At 35.4% G+C, this 16,809-nt stretch overlaps 1 protein-coding gene across 1 annotated transcript; it reads left to right on the forward strand.

Moving 5' to 3' along the window:
- LOC109344164 (small subunit processome component 20 homolog) lies at positions 18–16,238 on the forward strand. Its single transcript, XM_019582805.1, has 31 exons — positions 18–131; positions 263–385; positions 486–643; positions 1,467–1,511; positions 1,738–1,816; positions 1,919–1,992; positions 2,499–2,608; positions 2,735–2,914; positions 3,885–4,088; positions 4,566–4,776; positions 4,867–4,938; positions 5,027–5,352; positions 5,585–5,777; positions 5,918–6,167; positions 6,243–6,582; positions 6,916–7,096; positions 7,599–7,748; positions 7,856–8,117; positions 8,239–8,661; positions 8,907–9,367; positions 9,986–10,122; positions 10,222–10,403; positions 10,506–10,886; positions 11,208–11,333; positions 11,588–11,653; positions 11,729–13,554; positions 13,639–13,918; positions 14,045–14,278; positions 14,496–15,017; positions 15,107–15,239; positions 15,754–16,238. The coding sequence occupies exons 1-31, from the start codon at positions 63–65 to the stop codon at positions 16,008–16,010; spliced, it is 8,055 nt and encodes a 2,684-aa protein (XP_019438350.1). The 5' UTR covers positions 18–62; the 3' UTR covers positions 16,011–16,238.

A 16,809-nucleotide genomic window follows, 5' to 3' on the forward strand; every position in this document is an offset into this window, starting at 1 on the left:
TTAGGGTCAAAAGAATTAGCACTACGCTTTCATCACTCTTGTTCCTCTCTTCTTCTTCTTCAATGGCCACGCCCTCTCATGCTCAAGCCGTCAAGTCTCTCAACAAATCAACTGGTCGACGTCGTTTTATCGTATGTTTCACCATTCTTTGACAACACTCCTAAACCCTAAACCCTCGGTTTTTGTTGTTTATTTTTTTTTTTAAATTTTATTCGTGGTGATATTTGTTTTAATATGTTTGTTTTGATTGAATTTTTTGCAGTTTAAGTCATTCAATGATAGAGTCAATGATATTGATATTAACGTGTATCGAAGTCTTGATAAGCTTAAACCTGTGCCCTCAGATGGTTCATCCTTTTTTAGAGATTGTCTTATGGAATGGAGGGTATGTGTTTATAGCAATTATTGTGTTATGATAGAGATTGCATTTTTAAGTTAAGACTAATTGCATGGTCTTATTATTTGTTTTAATTCTCAAAATACAGGAACTGAATACTGCAGAAGATTTCATATCGTTGTATGAAGAAATTATGCCTTGCACACAAACATTGCCTTTGGTGCTTTTTCACAAGGAATCATTAATCACAAAACTTCTTTCTAGGTTAAATATGAAAGCAAGGTTATCAGTTGATGCAATTCTCAGGTATGCTCTATCCCTTTAAGGATTATTTATTTTTGCTTGGTTAGGGATGTTGGTGTGTTACACAATGAAATGGTGAAAATATATAGTTATCCTTTTCCACTGTCATTAGTGACAACAACAATTTCGGTGCATGAGACCAGCTATCTTGATCCAATTCAGTTATAGTTTATATCCATGTTATAGAGAATGGCACGAATCAAGGAAAATAACAATAATTATCTGTTGAATTTCATTTGTAATACATATAGTCATATAATACAATGCTTTAGTAAGCACTGCCTGTTAATTAGTATTATTAATTATTAATTATTAATATCAAGATGTGCTTATGTTATACATAGCCAACTGGTCCTAACCCTGGGTAAAAGGTGAAGGTTGTGTTAGACGGTTCACAACTAATGTAATAATTTGTCGAATCATTTGATATGGGTCAACGATGAGATAATGTTAATGCTAGGTTGTTGCCTAGAAGCAACACATTGTATTACTTGAGTACCTTGTGAATTGAGCTAGAGCTGTTGCACTGCCCCCTGGATGTTGTGAACCATAGGCAAAACAATTAGGAAATATTTAGAGATTGATGCTTAGTCAGTGGGCATGATATTTGATAGAACATTATGGTGTTTTTCGATCCATGTAGTTGACCTCACCTAGGTGGATTAAAGCTTGGTTGTTGTTGTTGTTGTAATGTCAACAACCAAACTGCCTTGGATTTGTTAATTGAATGCTAGTTGGTTTTCCCTTTGTTTCTTCCACTCCTTATTTTTTGTGTTCTATTGTAATGCTGTTGTTGCCAGTGAATCTCAAAACTTTGTTTGTACAGGTTAATTGCAGCGTTATCTAGAGATCTCCTGGACGAATTTGTTCCGTAAGTTGCTTATCATTTTCAGTAGATGCATTTTCATAAAACGTTTGTTCATTAAAAAAATTTCAACTTTTAGGTGCTGCCATTTTTGGGTTTCCTTTTATTTCACTTGTAAATTTTTTGTCTATCTCAATTTGAAGTTTTCCTTGCAAGCATGGTTTCTTGCATTTGTATTTGATGAGAATGCTCACATGGTTTACTGATTGATTGTGCATGTGGGCTGTGCTAGGCTTTTTCCAAGAATTGTTGATTCTTTAGTATCTCTTTTAGAAAGTGGTGGTGATAGGGAGCCAGATATCATTGAGCAGGTATATGTTATATATTCCTATGGGGAGATATTATTGCCCCTTTCTATTTGGTAATTTCCTTTGATCAGAGTGATTTCTCAAAATATATTTCTTATTGTGCAGATTTTCACATCATGGTCATGCGTTATGATGTATCTGCAGAAATATTTAATAGACGACCCATCAGTGGTGCTCAAGTGAGTATTGAAGTTTGGTTTTAGTAGTTATTGTCTTTACCTTTCCAATGCAGTTAACTATTCTGCAAACCCTGAAACACTCTTGGATATTTACCTCCTCTATGTAAAACCCAGTGATTAACTTGCTTCAACTCATAATATGAACAAGATTAAAAGATTCACTGAAGTTTAGCTCCATTATTAGGTGAACTAATCGGTATACTTTCCCCTTTCCTCAATTGGAAAGTAAGTTGAGGCGAGTAGCCTAACAACCATAATTTTATATAGACAGAAGTAAGACTTCTATGTAATTTATGTCATTGAGAAGTAGTAAAATCATACTTAGTGCAAACAAACATGAAGCTACAACTAATTTAAGCCGACATGATGCTGAGTACTCATTGCCATCAAATGACAACAGACTAGAATCAAACAAAAACGACATCCATTAGACACTGTACACACATTCTTCTCAAATTTAACTATTCTAACTTTGTGGTTGCATTTCTTGAATTCAATGTTTCAAGGGACACTGAAAAATTGAGATATTATCCAAAGAAGTATGTCCAGCAATTCATGGCAGAGGCAATGTCATATGTTCTGAGAAATGTCCCCAAGGATGAGCAGCTTGAAAGAGGTAGAATAAAGTGATTCCTGGTTTCATATTGATCTCTCCCCGTTTTCTTTCACACACAGTAAATATGCATCCATTCCTTTGTTTCGATGAGTGCAAAACTTTGTTTGATATTGTTTGATGTGACAGGAATTGCAATTGTCATGGATGAAGCAGTGAAGGATCCATCTTCCCGCATAGAATCAGTTGCCGAATTGCTTTATAACATTATGAAAGGTTACTCGTCGAGGTTCCATTCAAAATCAAAGCGAGTGTTAAAATTATTGACAAGTGAAGCATTCTATGGGAGTGGTGATATAGCTAACCAAGGCAAGCTTATTTAATTTTCTACTTTTAAGCTCTAGAATATATGACATGAACAGTTCTATTTTGATTCATGTTGTTGCACAATATTTTGATCCTTGGCTGAAATGTTCATTTAGATCTCCTTTTCCCTGCTATTTTGCTCAACAGTTTGGAGCTTTACGGGAGTTGTTTGGAATAAATTTTGGGCTGGGTTAAATTTTCAGATGTCTATTTTCGCTTGGTGCATGTAGCTCTCACTACACCAATTTGGTCACCATAGCATATAGTGCTGTTACGGCTGCGACATATAAAAACATTTGTCAAGTGTGTAGCATAAGAGCATAGTCAGTTGCTAATCACTGTACCCACAACACATGCTACAGTAGGCTATTAAACATCATGGTTTTAGAGTTCTGACAGTACCTCCAAACTCTAACTAAATGCTTTGATGTTTTTCTATCATGTTTGTCGAAGGGTTAAGATTTTATTGATAGATTAACAATTTTAGATTATGGCCAAATATACATATCTGTGGCTGGGATTTAGATTGAGAAAACTGAAGTTGTTTTAGGCAATGTAAAAAATAATGACACATCTGCTGGTTATCGACCTAAGGTTGTTTATATATATGCATATATATAGAAGTCCTTTCTTGACACTGGGATTATTAGAGGCTTCACCTTAGTCAATATTAAGTACTATTTGGCCCATATGAAAGTTCAGTCAACAACATCTTAATGAATGAAAAATTCATATCGTTGGGCATCCTCAACTGTAAGTTTGAGTTGCCCATTTCACATAACGCTTTCCTTACTTCTCTCACATATATAGTTGGGATTGTGGTAACAAGTCTTCTTCTCTCTTAGATTTCTGAATTCTAATGTTTCCTTTACTGTCTTCTGTTGCCCGTGTGTCTATCTATAAATATAGCTAGGTTTCTGATTGATTTGTATTGGATTAAATTGTTTCTTATCTCTATCTGTCTCTATTTCAGATTCATGCACCATTTTGAAAGTTGTAAAATCTGTGTTTAAGAAATTATGCCAGACAATGGAACCCAAAGAGTTGAATTTGGTATGGGATTGCTTATATGAGGAAGTGAGTAAAGGTGTTAGTACTAAAAACATGCAGCATTTAAGATGCATTTTATCAGTGCTTGTCTCTGCTGTGAAGGTGCAAAATGGGCAAAAGGTGTCTGGTAAGTCGCGATACTTTATATGTTGCCGAGCTTTCTCTTTTCGTCTGCTCAACACTTAATTCAGTTGAGCCAGTTGACAAAGCTGACCATTAGCCTATATTAAACTAATAAATAGATTTAGTATCAAGTTTCTTTCATTAACCATATCAATGATTTCTTTCTTTTTGTTCTTCAAATTTCACTCCTCTTTTTATTGATATTTATTTATATATTTGACCGTTGCTTTGTTCTTTTTGGATTACTTTCATTACTTTATTAACAGTAAATATATTAATGTTTAATAAAAAATAATTAGTCAAAGGATGTGAATTCATGTTATCTTTTATGTTATTATTTTAGAAAGAGTTTATTGTATTGACATTAAAATTTCCCAAGTTTAATGCAATATGTTGTTCTCAGGATTTTTTTTATTTCTTTAGAAAGCCACTTGAGCCTTATGTGCTTTTGTGCTAATTTTTACTGCATTCCCATTTGCAGATTATGAGCCTTTGCTTGAACTTGTAAGGGAGATTGTGCAGACATTTATCACACCTGGTGGTATTGAGTCTCAAAAAGATTCACATTTAGTTATCGATAAAATTTTGAAATTAATGTCGGCCATTCTCAATGGGCTTTGTAGTTGCAGTAAGTTTATGATATCACAGTGTGCTCTCCAGTGGGCTCCAGTTTTCAAATTACGGAGTTCAAGGTAATGATTGTGATTGCCCATTTGTGATATTTTTATTCTCTTCATAGCTTGGTTCTCCACCTTCTTGACATTTTTGAGCTTGGGTTTCAGTTTGGTGCATTTCATTAGAGAATTGCTAGAGAAGGAATTTTGTTTACTCTCTTTCAGGAGTAATATTATAAGGTAACTTCTATAAATCCATGCGTGTGTCTATGCAGGAATTAATTATGGTTTAGTGCTCAATCTAATATTTCTATGATTCAATTTGTAGTGCAATAAATGATTTATTCGAGATCACAGAGGAAGAAGCCATACATTTGTTACAATTATTCTTTGAGAAAATACAAAACTCAGCCTGTGTGGATGGAACAAGTGCAGAACCACTTGCTAGTATACACAATCATTTGAAAGGGACTATTCTCCAAATAAAAAATGATATTGAACGTTCTGATGTGTCGTGTCAAATTGATGAAGGAAAGTTGGCTGTACTATGGGGAGCTGTGAGCTGCTATTCTCATAGGTCTATTGTTGAGTCCGATTCATCCTTGCTGGTGGATCTTATGCACACTGTAGACAAGCATCTGATAGATAATGCTGGTATTTCATCATTTCTTTTTGTTTCAATTTTTATATGAGCAACCTGGTAGAACCTTGTGCCTAGGTTATAATAAAGCTGCTTTTCTATTGTGTTCAGATCATGTTGGATTTGCTTTGATAATATTGGACTGTGTGGGGTCATACTGTAGGCTGCTTATGCATTGATGGTGTGATTATTTTTTATATTTTCTAATATTCTATTGTTTCTTGCTCTTGCCTTTTCTATCCACAGACGACATTGCAGACACATCTAAAAAAACCTGGGAAAGCATTATAGGTGCTGCACTAAGCTCTTATAACCGACTTTACAGGGATGATAAGTGTAAAGATGATGAAACTGGAACGTTTCTAAGTCTTGGAAAACGCTATAAATCATCTCCCCAAGTGTTGTTAGCCATTGCTGATTATTTGGAACTCAAGTATGGGTAAGTGGAGATGCGTTAACTACTTTTAGACACTTGTTGATTTCCATTCTTTTCCAGTCAAATTTTGAGAGTATTTTTACTATTAGTTAGAGCTCTGTATTTTTGCATAATGCCATAACACTTTCACTTGTATATTATAGTTCCTGTTTAGAAGACACTGGGTGCTGTAGAATGTATCATCCAGAACTAGAAGAAAGGGTTGCAGACACAATGGCAACTTTTGCTGATAATTTGCACCATTTGGACAAGGAGATTCGCATTTCAACTCTTAAAATACTCTGTCACTTCAAACTTTTGGATGGGGACAATTCTTCACTGGATCAACCATCTAAGAAGAAAAGGAAAACTGCAATATCTTCAGCTTCCAATGTGGATTCCACAGGAAACAATGTATTTATCTATCATCATCATCATTTTTTTACTTCTGCTTTAATCTACCAATGCTTATTTTTGGTGAAATGACAGGTTCTGCTGCTCCTCCTCTCTATTGAAACAACCCCTATTTCAATTTCTGTAGACATAAGCATTAAGCGGTTGATTTCCAAGATACAGACGGATCTAACTTCTGGGAGGATTCCTTCTGTTTATGTGACTCTTGTTTTGAATGGATTGTTTGGCATATTGAACAACCGATTTAGCCTCCTCTGGGAACCTGTATTAGAATGTATTGCTGTCTTGATTAGGCTACATTTTTCACCTGTTTGGAATAAATTTATTCTTTATCTGGGAAGGTGTCAATCAATATTGCAAACATCTTGCGAGTTGCATGATAGTGTCAATGGTCCACTGCTTCATCAGCCAACCGGTATGTTTGAACTAGACTCACATATTAATCCCCCTTTCATTGGTGGGAGCCTCATGCATTGGGTTGCCCTTTTTTAATCAGTTTATATTTAGCTTAATTGGAAGTAACTTATTAAATATTATGAACTTGTAGATGTTCATAAGTTGCAATTTCTTCCTTTAAAACGTTTAAATGCCTAGATAAATTCCCAATATAAAATCAGAAGTAAATATTAATTTTACTATTTTAGGTGGTGTTACACAAGTTAAATATTTGCTGTTTAAGCTTGATTTGAGATTATATTATTCATCTACCATCTTGCAGGTTTGGTAATAAATTTCATTTGTTTTTCAGGTCTGCGTGATTGTTTCAAATCATTTGTCAGTCATGCATCGGATAGCACACCATCTGTAACAGTGTTGACATTACTGTTGAAAGCTCTACAAAAAGTTCCAACTCTTATTGAACCTCACTCGCAGCAGTTTATTACTTTATTTTTCAAGTTTTTAGGATACGACACTGATGATCATGAAAGGTAAATATCTGTTGGATTTTGTCACTCTTTTGAATTTTGATATCAACATAGCAGAGATGAGAATATTGTGTTAGATGAGTGGATACTCTAGACAGGATAGGTTAAAAAATGAATGCATTAGGGAGAAAGTTGGGGTAGCTCTTTTTGTAGAAAAGATGGTAGAATCATGCCTGAGGTGGTTTGGCCATGTTGGAGGAGATCACTAGAAACCCCGGTAAGGAGAGTAGATCAAATGTAGGTTAATCCAATATGTAGAGGCAGAGGTATGCTTAAGAAAAACAATTGGCCTAAACTTTTAGGAAATGTTTAGAGATCAATGCTCTGTCCATGGACATAATTTATGATAAAGCATTATGGCGTCGTTCAATTCATTTAGACTACCCCACCTAGTGGGATTAAAGCTTGGTTGTTGTTTGAATTTTGATACATTATTTTCAACTTTTGTGAACTTTTGTTGTTTTACTTGTATACTCAGTTTGATCATGTTTTCCTCTGAAAAAAGAAGTTGCAGTGTGGGATTATTTGATTCTCAAACTTGTAAAGGCAAGGAGTGGAAGCTTGTCTTGAAAGAATGGTTAAACTTGTTGAAGCTGATGAAGAATCCCAACTCATTTTACCGTAGCCAATTTCTCAAGGAGGTTCTACAGAATAGGTTCATGCGCAATTTGAATTAGTTTCTTGTGCATCAGTTAAATATATTTCACGTTTGCTGTCCCCTAATTTAAGCAACTTTTTCTTCTTCATTGGTATTTTTGGCAGGCTTCTAGAGGAAAATGATCCTGAAATACAGATGAGAGTTCTGGATTGTCTGTTAATCTGGAAAGATGATTACCTTATACCATATAATGAACATCTGAGAAATTTGATCAGTTCCAAAAATTTAAGGGAGGAACTAACCACATGGAGTTTATCCAGAGAATCTAACATCATTGAAGAATGTCACCGGGCTTATGTTGTGCCATTAGTTATCCGTCTGTTGATGCCGAAAGTACGAAAGCTGAAAGGACTTGCATCACGAAAGGTATTAACACAATTTGAGCCTCTTACGGTTGTTTTTGTTTCTTTCTGACTATTTTTAGTCAGTCACACGCACTTCACTTTTCTTATAATTTATTGATCATTACTATCTTCTCATTTGTCAGAAAGCAAGCATTTGTCATCGGAGAGCTATTCTGAGTTTCATAGCTGGACTTGATGTCAATGAGTTGCCACTTTTCTTTGCATTACTGATAAAGCCATTGCAAATAGTAAAAGAAACTGATGGAACTACTAATTTGTTTTGGGCCTTACCTAGAGGTTCCATTAGTGAATTTCAAGCATCATCTTTGTTAGAATGTTTTACTTTGGACAACATAGAAACCCTATCCTGGAAAAAGAAATATGGTTTTTTGCATGTCGTTGAAGAAATTGTTGGAGTTTTTGACGAACAGCATGTTAGGCCTTTTCTTGATCTATTGGTGGGTTGTGTTGTTCGTATGTTGGAGAGTTGCAGTTCGAGTCTTGACAATACACAATTGAATGCCACAGATCAAAGCAACAACTCTAGCACAAAGTCAATTTCCCTGGTAAAGTTTCTTTCATGTTGAATGCTGAGTTTTATATTTATGTATTTCTTTAATATTTATGTATTTATGTACAGCAGTGATGCATCCAGTTGCTTTTCTATAATATTGTTTGGATTGTTTTCTATTGCTTTCTAGATGCTTTGCGGAACCTAAATGTAGATCAACTGAGCTACTGTGGAATTATTATTTTCCTTTTATTTATGTTAATTGTTGTCCTTTTCATTTAGTTCTTGTTTTTTTTGCAGAATGGCAATTTGAAGCAGCTCAAGGATATGAGATCTATGTGCCTTAAAATTGTTTCCCTTGTTCTCAGTAAGTATGAAGATCATGAATTTGATGCTGATTTGTGGGACAGATTCTTCTCTGCAGTGAAAGCGCTGATTGATAAATTCAAACAGGAGGCTGCTAGTAGTGAGAAGCCAAGTTCACTATTATCTTGTTTTGTGGCCATGAGTGCAAACCAGAAACTTGCAGTTCTGTTGTGCAGGGAAGAGAGTCTTGTACCTGATATATTTTCAATAATCTCTGTGAAGTCAGCTTCTGAAGCTGTTATATTTTTTGTTCTAAAGTTCATTGAGAACTTGTTAGACGTTGACAACCAGTTGGATAATGAAGACAGCCCTGTTCAGAGAGTTTTACATTCTAACATTAAATCACTTATGGCTAGCATGTGTTGTTTATTTGGAAGTGATAGTGCAGCTAAGAGGTATGAGTTTTCTTTGATGATGATGTTGTATATGTTTAGTAGGCATCTTGAGGAACTTGAATTTTGGAGTTTTTGCTTTACTGAAGTTTGCATATGCTAAAAAATTGGATGGTGTAAGTGTGTAAATTGCTTAAGCTCCTAGACGGATTAACTATTAAATTTAATTAGGGAGGTTGTAGCTGATTTAGGCTTCACTGGTCACGTAGATCCTCCTAACTGATACTGGACTGAGGCATCTTATAAGACTTAAGAGTGAATTCTGTAGGTATTTTATTTTTGCCACGTGGCATATTGTTATTTTTAGGTGTCATTGAGATATTAGTAAAAAACAGCTACCTCTTTTATTTTGTTACATGTGTCATTATACTTATCTGAAGTTTATGTCCATGTATATAGTTGTATATAGATGATTTGGAACTTCTAGTGCATGAGGCATATCTAGGGTAACAAGTGAAAATGGTAATTTTATCATGAGTGGGTGGATGCCTTATTTTCTGGTTGCACCAATTCCACATTATTTCTGAAAATTACAATGTGCTTTCATGTAAAAGAATATATATAGTAGAATGAGGACATGGGCACTTAAAGTTTTGTCTATGCTTTTCTTTTTCTGGTCAGAAAGCTGATCAAGTCTCCGGGGGAGACACTGATAAGAATTTTCAAATTCCTTCCCAACTACGTCAAGGAGGCAGAGCTGGCAAATCACTTCGTGGACATATTGCTTCTGTTTTTTGATAAGAAAACCCCAAATTCTGGTGAGAAAATCATATAAATATCCTCTTACTCTATTTTCTTCCTTTTTTGACAAACTAATTTCAAAAGTTGATGCTGAGATTCTCTTGGTTATATGGTAGATATATGTATTGAAGCTTTGCAAGTCATTCAAAATATCATACCAATATTAGGACATGGAAGTACCACAAAAATTCTAAGTGCTGTTTCTCCTTTATATATTTCGTCTGAGGCGGACATGCGGTTAAGGATATGTGATCTCCTTGATGCTCTTGTAGCAACTGATGCATCAGTACTCAGAGTGGTAATTCTTGATATTTTAAGCTTTATCCATTCATATTGCTTTCTTGCAAAATGAAACATTTGCATTTCTTTAATCTTTCTCTGACATTTTGTTGTGGTGAAGGCAAAACTTCTCCGTCAGCTGAATGCAACAACTTCTTTGGGTTGGCTTGATCACGATACTATTTTGAATGCTTACAGCAGCATTAATACTGATTTCTTCAGAACTGTTCAAGTTGAACATGCATTACTTCTTTTATCTCACTGTGTCCATGACATGTCATCAGAAGAAACAACTTTTATGCGTAGTGCCTATAGTTCATTGCTATCTTTTGTTGAATTTTCTGCCGTCATCCTTCGCCAAGATGGAAATAGTGAACAAGAGTTGTCTATCATAAAAAATACTGATGATTGTTGGACAAAATCATGCGTCCAGCGTATAGCAAAGAAGTTTCTCTTGAAGCACTTGGCTGATGCAGTGGATGGATCACTTTCTGTTATAAAGGTATTTGGTAACATTAGTTGTAAACCATTATACGGTGTTAGGTACTGTTTGAATTTCTAGTTATATGAAGTTAGAGTGTTAGACATTTCTGTGCATATGAGACTCTCTCCCATGTCCTCGTTCCTCTGTGGTAGCACTAGTCTGTCATATATAGGTAGGCACTTTGTCTTTCCCAGTTTCAAGCATTTCAACTTTGTACAGATGATGTGTAGAGTAATCTGGCATAGATTTATATCTATTACTGTTTGAAAATGCAAATTGAATTTCAAATAAATAATTGCTTATTTCTCTATGTTTCTATGCTCTTTGATGTGATTGTAGGGATGGACAAGATTGTTACATCAAATGGTATTGAAGCTTCCAGGAGTGTCAAACCTTAAGTCCCTCACAGTCCTGTGCAATGAAGACAGTGAAGTAAATTTTTTTGACAACATAGCTGACTCAGTGGTATGATCTCTGTTTAACCTATGCTTTTTTGGTGTTGTTTTTCATAGTTGTGTCAAGTTTACTTGCTTATACAAATGTTTATTCCAAATATTCCATGACTTTCTATTAAAAAAATTATGATTCGCTGTATGTCGTCATTTTTTTCTGCTGATGCAATTTTCTGCCACCTTTCTTAATGTAATTGTCATTCATTTTGGTGTAATTATTTAAATAGCAAACAGATTTATTAATCACATAAGTTTTGGGTGCTTCAGATTCGAAAGAGAGTGAAGGCATTGGCATTGTTTAGGAACATTATCAGCACAAACAAGTTATCAGAGGTAGTTACTTTATCCTTTCAAATGACAGTTTTTTACTAGTTACTGAAAATTAATTATTCTTTTTCTTTCTTCCAGTTCATCACTGAGAAAGTCTTCATGCGCCTTTACTTCAACATGTTGTTTGATGAGAAAGAAGCAAAGGCAGAACATTTGAAAAATGCATGTGTAGAGACTATTGCTTCTGTAGCAGGTCAGATGGGATGGAAGTCATACTACGGATTATTGATCAGATGTTTCAAGGGAATGTCCACTGCTCCAGACAAGCAGAAAGTGTTTATCCGCCTGATTTGCTCTATTTTGGACAAATTTCATTTCTCTGAACTTTCTTACACCGAAGGGCCTAAGCAAACTTTAGGCAGTGTTTCTGATATGGGGATTTCTGAGACCGCTTCAGCTATCTTACGCCGTTGTGATACTTTTGATGTGAACACAGAGATACAGACTTGCCTCCAGAAAGTTGTGCTTCCGAAAATGCAAAAGCTGCTTGATTCTGATTCAGAAAGGGTCAATGTGAATATCAGTCTTGCTGCATTGAAACTGCTTAAGTTACTTCCGGAAGCTGTAATGGACTTGTATCTTCCAACTATTGTTCGTCGCATTTCAAACTTCTTAAAGAATCATCTAGAAAGCATTCGTGATGAAGCTAGGTCTGCTTTGGCTACTTGTTTGAAGGAACTTGGATTGGAATACTTGCAATTTATTGTCGAGGCTATGCGTTCAACCTTAAAGCGAGGGTATGAACTTCACGTCTTAGGATACTCGCTTAATTATATTTTGTCCAAGTGTCTTTCTAGTCCAGCTCCTGGAAAGCTAGATTACTGTTTGGATGATCTCCTTCCTGTGATAAAAAAGGACATTTTTGGAGACGTTGCTGAACAAAAGGAGGTGGAAAAGATAGCTTCAAAAATGAAAGAAACAAGGACGAAAAAGTCATTTGAAAGCTTGAAATTGGTGGCCCAGAATGTGACATTTAAAGCAATGGCGGGCTCAGATCCAAAGCTCCTTGAACCAGTGAAAGATCATTTGCAGAAGCACATCACCCCAAATGTAAAAGCAAAATTGGAAAATATGTTGCATCATATAGCTGCTGGTATTGAAAGCAATCCATCTGTAGATCAAACTGATCTATTTACTTTTGTTTATGGTATTATTAAAGATGGCGTTAAAGATGAAATTGGTTGGCAAGAGAATAAAGTGTTGAAAGTGGAAGGTAAGGATAAGCGTACTAATGCTAAAAGGATTTCTAGAGGCCGTGTTGTTCCTGGTGGCTTATTGAGTACACACCTTATTACAGTGTTTGCTCTCAGAATATTGCATAAACGTATGAAGGGCATGAAACAAGATGTAAAAGATGAGGATAATTTATCCTTATTGGATCCTTTTGTGAAGCTATTAAGTGATTGCTTGCGCTCTAAGTATGAGGATATATTGTCTGCTTCCCTTGGATGCCTTACTATACTGGTAAGGTTGCCTTTGCCATCCCTTGCGTCACAGGCGAAGACAATAAAGGTTGCTCTGTTGGATATTGCAGAGAGTTCTGTGAACTCGAGCAGTCTTTTAATGCAGTCATGTTTGACATTGTTGACTGTGCTTTTGCGGAACACAAACATTACTCTTTCCTCAGATCAGTTACATCTACTAATCCAGCTTCCTATATTTCTTGATCTTGAAAAGGATCCCTCCTTGGTGGCTCTTTCACTTCTAAAAGGTATTGTCAGCCGCAGGCTGGTTGTTCCTGAGATATATGATATTGTTAAAAGGGTTGCTGAACTGATGGTGACAAGTCAAATGGAATCAATTCGCAAGAAATGCAGTAAAATTTTGTTGCAATTTTTGCTTGATTATCCACTTAGGGAGAAGCTTCTGCAAGAACATCTGAATTCCCTTCTATCGAATTTGAGGCGAGTCTTCTGGAGTACTCTGTCTGTATAGTTTTCTTGTATAGGAGATTGACTTTAGACTTACGAATGTTTTAATCCTTGTAGGTATGAGCATTCAACTGGACGAGAATCTGTTCTTGAAATGATTCATGCTATTATTGTCAAATTTCCAAGAAAAGTTCTTGATGAGCAATCAGAGACATTTTTTTTCCATTTGGTAACTTGCTTGGCAAATGATAAGGATAAGAATGTTCATTCTATGAGTGTGGCTGCTATTAAGAAGCTCATTGAGTCTGTTAGCCCAGATAAACTTAAGAAAATTCTTGAGTATGCCCTATCCTGGTATTTGGGTGGCAAGCAGCAACTTTGGGCTGCTGGTGCACAGGTAACATGCTCAATTCTTTGTTTTTATTCATTTTCTTGTATGTTTGTAGCCGTCGAAGTTTTTGTGTAGCATTGCACATCTTCATGTTTTCACCATTTATATTGACCTAGAAAATTGCTTATACAGGTTTTGGAGTTGCTGATTGAGGTCATGAAGAAAGGATTTCAAGAACATATAAATCTTATCTTGCCAAAGACTTGTCACATCTTTCAGTCTGCCATAGAAGTCGCCACGGACAGGCAAGTGGGCTTTTCAGCTGAATCCACTGTTCCTCTTTGGAAGGAAGCATACTATTCTGTTGTTTTGTTAGAGAAGATAATTGATCAGTTCCGCGGTTTATGTTTTGAAAAGGATCATGAGGTAAACCTTCTTGTACAGTCTAATATAATATTGATTCAGATAGTTGTGGATGAATGATTTTGATGAGATAAGATAAATGTTGCCAAATAATCTTTTCCTTTCCCATCCTACCAGCACCAATGCATGAAGAATAAAAGGCATTAGGTTTTTATTTATCTTCGGTTTCGACAATTTTTCTTAAGAAGCACACAAGTAATTTATCTTTTACACATTGCAGGATATATGGGAAGCTATATGTAAGATGCTGTTGCACCCGCACACATTCGTACGCGACAGATCAGTTCGCCTCATATCCCTATACTTTGAACATGTAACAAATGCTAGCAGAGAAAATGATCATAGCTCCTTAAGAAGTTATTTTCTTATGTGTCCAAGTAGGCTATTTCTAATAGCTACTTCCCTTTGCTGCCAACTAAAAATGCCACTCATCGACAGCAACTTGATAACCCAGAATATTGTCTTTGCCATTTGCGGGGTCCATTCTTTAATGGGGAAAATTGCGTGCGCAGACCCTCCTGCATTCTGGTCTACTCTTGACCAACATGATAAAGATCGGTTTCTTAGAGCTTTTGATTTGCTTGGTTCAAGAAAAGGAAGAAGCATATTCATTTCCTCTTCTCTTACCTCTTCTGTATATGAAGATGACGAACAACAAAATGATCATAACACCCAAACTGTACTTGTCTCGTTGTTGCTCAAGAAAATGGGGAAAATTGCCCTTCAAGTGGATGCTACTCAGGTTGGTGTAAAATCTTTTAGTATATTCATTCTCTTATGAATATTAACCGTTGTGCATATGAGTAATAATATTTCATTTGTTTAACACAGATGGGAGTAGTCTTCAACAGTTTTGAGAATATCATGTCACAGATTAGTAAGGATGATGCTCTGCGCTACGCACACATAGTCCTGTTACCTCTATATAAAGTTTGTGAAGGTTTTGCTGGAAAACTTGTTGCTGGTTAGTTTTTCTTCACCAAATCTTGCTTGTTTCATATTTTACTTCCTTATTTTTATGTATGGTATAAAGTTCCAAGTCTATGATAGGATAGATAACCATTGTATCGACAGGTGCCTATTAATTATTTAAATATTTTCTTTCCCTTCTATCTGCTCTTGCTCATACCCTCCCGAGATTCTACCATGTGGGAACCCGGTGCACTAGGTCGCCTTATCATCCCCATTCAGTGCTATTATTCCTTCATTTCTTGTTTGGTGGTGGGGCCAGGCTATGGGAGGGGGGTATCCACCTTTATAGATTATTTAATGGACTAAGATCATGATGCAGAATTTTGGTGTTTTGGTACAAGGAATATTTCTATCTTTGATAATCTTACTTGGGAATATGACTTGCCCTTTATTGCCCTTTATTGGATTCTCATAGTGATCCTTTAATGTCATTTCTTAGTTATATCACTTCCTATTTTTTGTAATGGTGTCTGTAAGCTTACTGAGCATGGTTATTCTTTTACCAGATGATGTGAAGGAGATGGCAGAAAAGAGCAGCAGAAAAATAGAGAATGTTTTGGGTACAGAGAACTTTGTGCAAATTCACAACCTCATCAGGAAGAACCTTAGCTTGAAAAGAAACAAGAGGAAACGAGAAGAAAAGCTCATGGCTGTCATCAATCCAATGAGAAATGCAAAAAGGAAGTCAAAAATTTCTGCCAAACATCGTGCCAATAAAAAGAGGAAGATCATGACATTAAAAACGGGTAGGTGGATGCATTAATTGAAGGAGAAAAGTCACTTACATGTGCATATCCTACTATGAATCAATGTGCTCCTTAGAGATAGAGTACTTCATTAGTATTCTTTGTGTTGTGTATCAATTTCATGACAGTTGGTAGCTACTTATCTTGGAAGTTAGTAGAATTCCTTTAATAGTTATAGTTGATGTACTTTCACCTTGATTTTATGCATGCATCAGTTGAGCAAGGCTTCTGATGTTTTATGATTAGTGATACTTGTCTGAATTTATATGTTAATTTAATGATTAGTAATAATCAGTTTATATGTGAAGTACCACTTTACACTATATTGTATATGATGATTGTATAAATTGAACTATAGTAATGGGTTGTGGATGAAGGCTTGGTTTAGTAACTTTAAAATGAAAGAATATGCAACTATAGCCTTTTCCATGCACGTGCATGGAATGAGTCAAAACATAGAATTTCATTCGAACGTAACACTTATTATCATGTTAGCATGCATGTATCTTCTCCACATGACCTTTTCTTTGATATTACAAGATTAGAATGGATTTGTACTATAATGTTTTCATTGTTATGTGTCTTAAAAATAACATTAAAGCAATCCATTCTTACAAGTTTCCTGAAACTACCACTAATTTTTGTAGATTCCAAACCTTATTTTTCATCCTGGGCAGTACTAATTTTGGATTTGATTACGTACAATAAAAGAAAAAAATCTTCAAAGGCCATTACTACAAAGAATGAGCATTTTATTGTTCACATTCTAATATTTTAATCATACTGATTCAATAGATACAATATATGTATAATGTA

The sequence above is a fragment of the Lupinus angustifolius genome, chromosome LG03 (assembly GCF_001865875.1).
Source record: "Lupinus angustifolius cultivar Tanjil chromosome LG03, LupAngTanjil_v1.0, whole genome shotgun sequence".
Classification (NCBI taxonomy): Eukaryota; Viridiplantae; Streptophyta; class Magnoliopsida; order Fabales; family Fabaceae; genus Lupinus; species Lupinus angustifolius.